The following is a 2500-nucleotide window of genomic DNA, read 5'->3' as shown; positions in this document are numbered from 1 at the left end:
ATAGGTGCTTCCCTTATGCAAAAATTTGATGGAAAATTCCATCCAATTGCCTACTTTAGTAAGAAATTTAGAACAAAGGGCAGCAATGAAAGATTAATGGCTTCTGTAGGTAAGGAAACCTTTGCAACAGTATCAAGTTTAGTTAATTTCAAAATGTTGCTAATGGGGAATAAAGTAAAAGTTCTTACAGACCATAAGCCATTATTGGATCTTTTTAATAAGCCCGATCTGTCACCCAAAAGAGCTTTATGATTCTTAACTATCAGAGACTTTGATGCAAAGCTCAGATATATAGAAGGCAAGTTAAATGTAGTCACAGACGCCCTTATATATATATATATATATATATATATATATATATATATATATATATATATATATATATATATATATATACATATATATATAATATATATATATATATATCTATATATATATATATATATATATATATATATATATATATGTATATATATATATATATATATATATATATATATATATATATATATATATATATATATATATATAATATATATATATATATATATGTTACAGTCAATATCTAAATCCAGACAATTTGTAAAGTGACTGATTTTTTCAGGCAGTTTGTGAATTGCCTGGTTCACCCAGTCAGTTTATAAATCAGCTAAAAATCGCAGACAATTTACAAAGTGACTAAAATTTTGATAGATTTTCTTGGCATATTGACTGAAATGATCCTGCTACGGGTCGCAAATCCCCAACCCCGCTTAATCTTGAACAACAACAATAACGAACCCGCAACAGTGTGCGTGTGTGTGCTAGCTAGCTGGAGCAGTTGTGTGTTGGTCTTGTCCCTCCCTGGCATTATCCTTCTGTGAGGTTCACTTCGTTTATAGAAGATATGGCGTGTTCCCAAGAAACACAGTTTTACGACAAAGTGATGTTAAAGAAAAACTCGGACTCAAAGTCATTAATACTGACTGGACTTGAGTACTACAATCTGACAGTGGAACTCAGAGTAGCAGCATCTGCAAAAAATAGATCAAATCGGCAATATTACATCCTTGGATGCTATGAAGTTCTTCAGTATGGTGGTGTTGAAAAGTTGATAAAAAGCGGAAGGATTAAACTCAAGAACCGTTGAGGATATGTTTGAAACAATGAAACGTGCTCACATTGCTACGGGCCATGGCGGCAGAGACAAAATGGTTAAAGAATTGTCAAGATATGCGAACATAACGAGATATATTGTAGAACTGTTCAAATTTGTGTGTGTTCAGTGTCAAAAGAAACGAAAGAGATGTGCTAAGAAGGGTGTTACTGTCAAACCGATTTTATCTAAGGACTACGGTTAACGAGCTCAAGTGGACCTTGGTGTACCAAGATCAGCTAACAAAGTGTTGCATATTGCATCCCTTAACTTCAAAGAGAGCAGCTGAGGTTGCATTCCAGCTAATGGACATATTTGTAATGTTCGAAGCCCCTGAAATTCTGCAAAGTGATAATGGTAGTGAATTTACAACATTGGTTATCTCGGAACTCAAACTACTTTGGCCAGACCTGTTGATCGTTCATGGTAAACCAAGGCATCCACAGAGCCAGGGATGAGTTGAAACCTTAACTGTGATATAAAAGACATGCTTATTTCATGGTTAGGGAATAATGATACAAGTGACTGGCCTATGGGACTCAGGTTTGTGCAGTTCCAAAAGAACACCAGTTACCATTCTGGAATCAAACAATCCCCATACAAAGCACTCTTTGGTGTTGAGGCCAGAGTAGCTCTACGCTCAACTGCACTTCCAGAAGTTTTGAAGACAATGATCACTGAAGAGGATTTACTTTGAGCTTACAGTTCCCCTCTGACTCTACTCATCCAGACGAATCACCCGAGTGTACGAACCTTCCAGATGAATCACCTGATGCACGAACCCTCCAGACAATTCACCTCAGAGCACGAAACCTCCAGACAATTCACCTGACTACACAAACCCTCCGGACGATCCAACTGAGTGCATGGATCATCCAGACGATTCACCTGAATGCTCTACTCCTCCAAATGACTCGCCAGAGGACTTCGCTCAGCCAGGTAGTGATACTCTCTTCAATCACTAATACACACACACACACACACACACACACACACAATTATAAAAGGTAACTGATAACTAATTTGGTTAAGTTCCAAACCACATAGCAAGTCTATCACCATTTGTTAAATGTTTTCATTTGTTATTAATCAGAGGGCTCTGCCTATCCAGACAGTCCACCCTGTGGCCAGAATCCTCAAGGAAGACTTTATGAGCTCCAAGAAGACATAGCACTTCAACGGCCCAGAGCAGCAGCTGGTCAGTTAACTCAAGCTGAGAGCATGGTCAAACGTAGTCATGTAGAACATGTCCCAGGTAACCCAGGAGATAACGTGACAATTCCCATCCCGTTAGTTGATCGAGGAAAAGGTGATCCACTAAATGTTATCGGTGTTATCTTAGATCCTAACGAAAATGACATGTAT

The 2500-nt window shown here is 37.5% G+C and overlaps 1 protein-coding gene across 1 annotated transcript in view; it reads left to right on the top strand.

Annotated features, from left to right (window-relative positions):
• Positions 1 to 2500, top strand: part of LOC135208171 (uncharacterized) — an 87299-nt gene that overhangs the window by 56782 nt on the left and 28017 nt on the right. The window contains exons 7-8 of the mRNA XM_064240308.1: positions 1925 to 2074; positions 2229 to 2424. Of these exons, the coding sequence (XP_064096378.1) occupies positions 1925 to 2074; positions 2229 to 2424 (346 nt within the window). The remainder of the gene's footprint in view (positions 1 to 1924; positions 2075 to 2228; positions 2425 to 2500) is intronic.

This window comes from Macrobrachium nipponense, chromosome 35, assembly GCF_015104395.2.
Source record: "Macrobrachium nipponense isolate FS-2020 chromosome 35, ASM1510439v2, whole genome shotgun sequence".
NCBI lineage: Eukaryota > Metazoa > Arthropoda > Malacostraca > Decapoda > Palaemonidae > Macrobrachium > Macrobrachium nipponense.
Note: the sequence above shows the minus strand (reverse complement) of the source record. Positions and strands in the feature narration are given on the sequence as shown.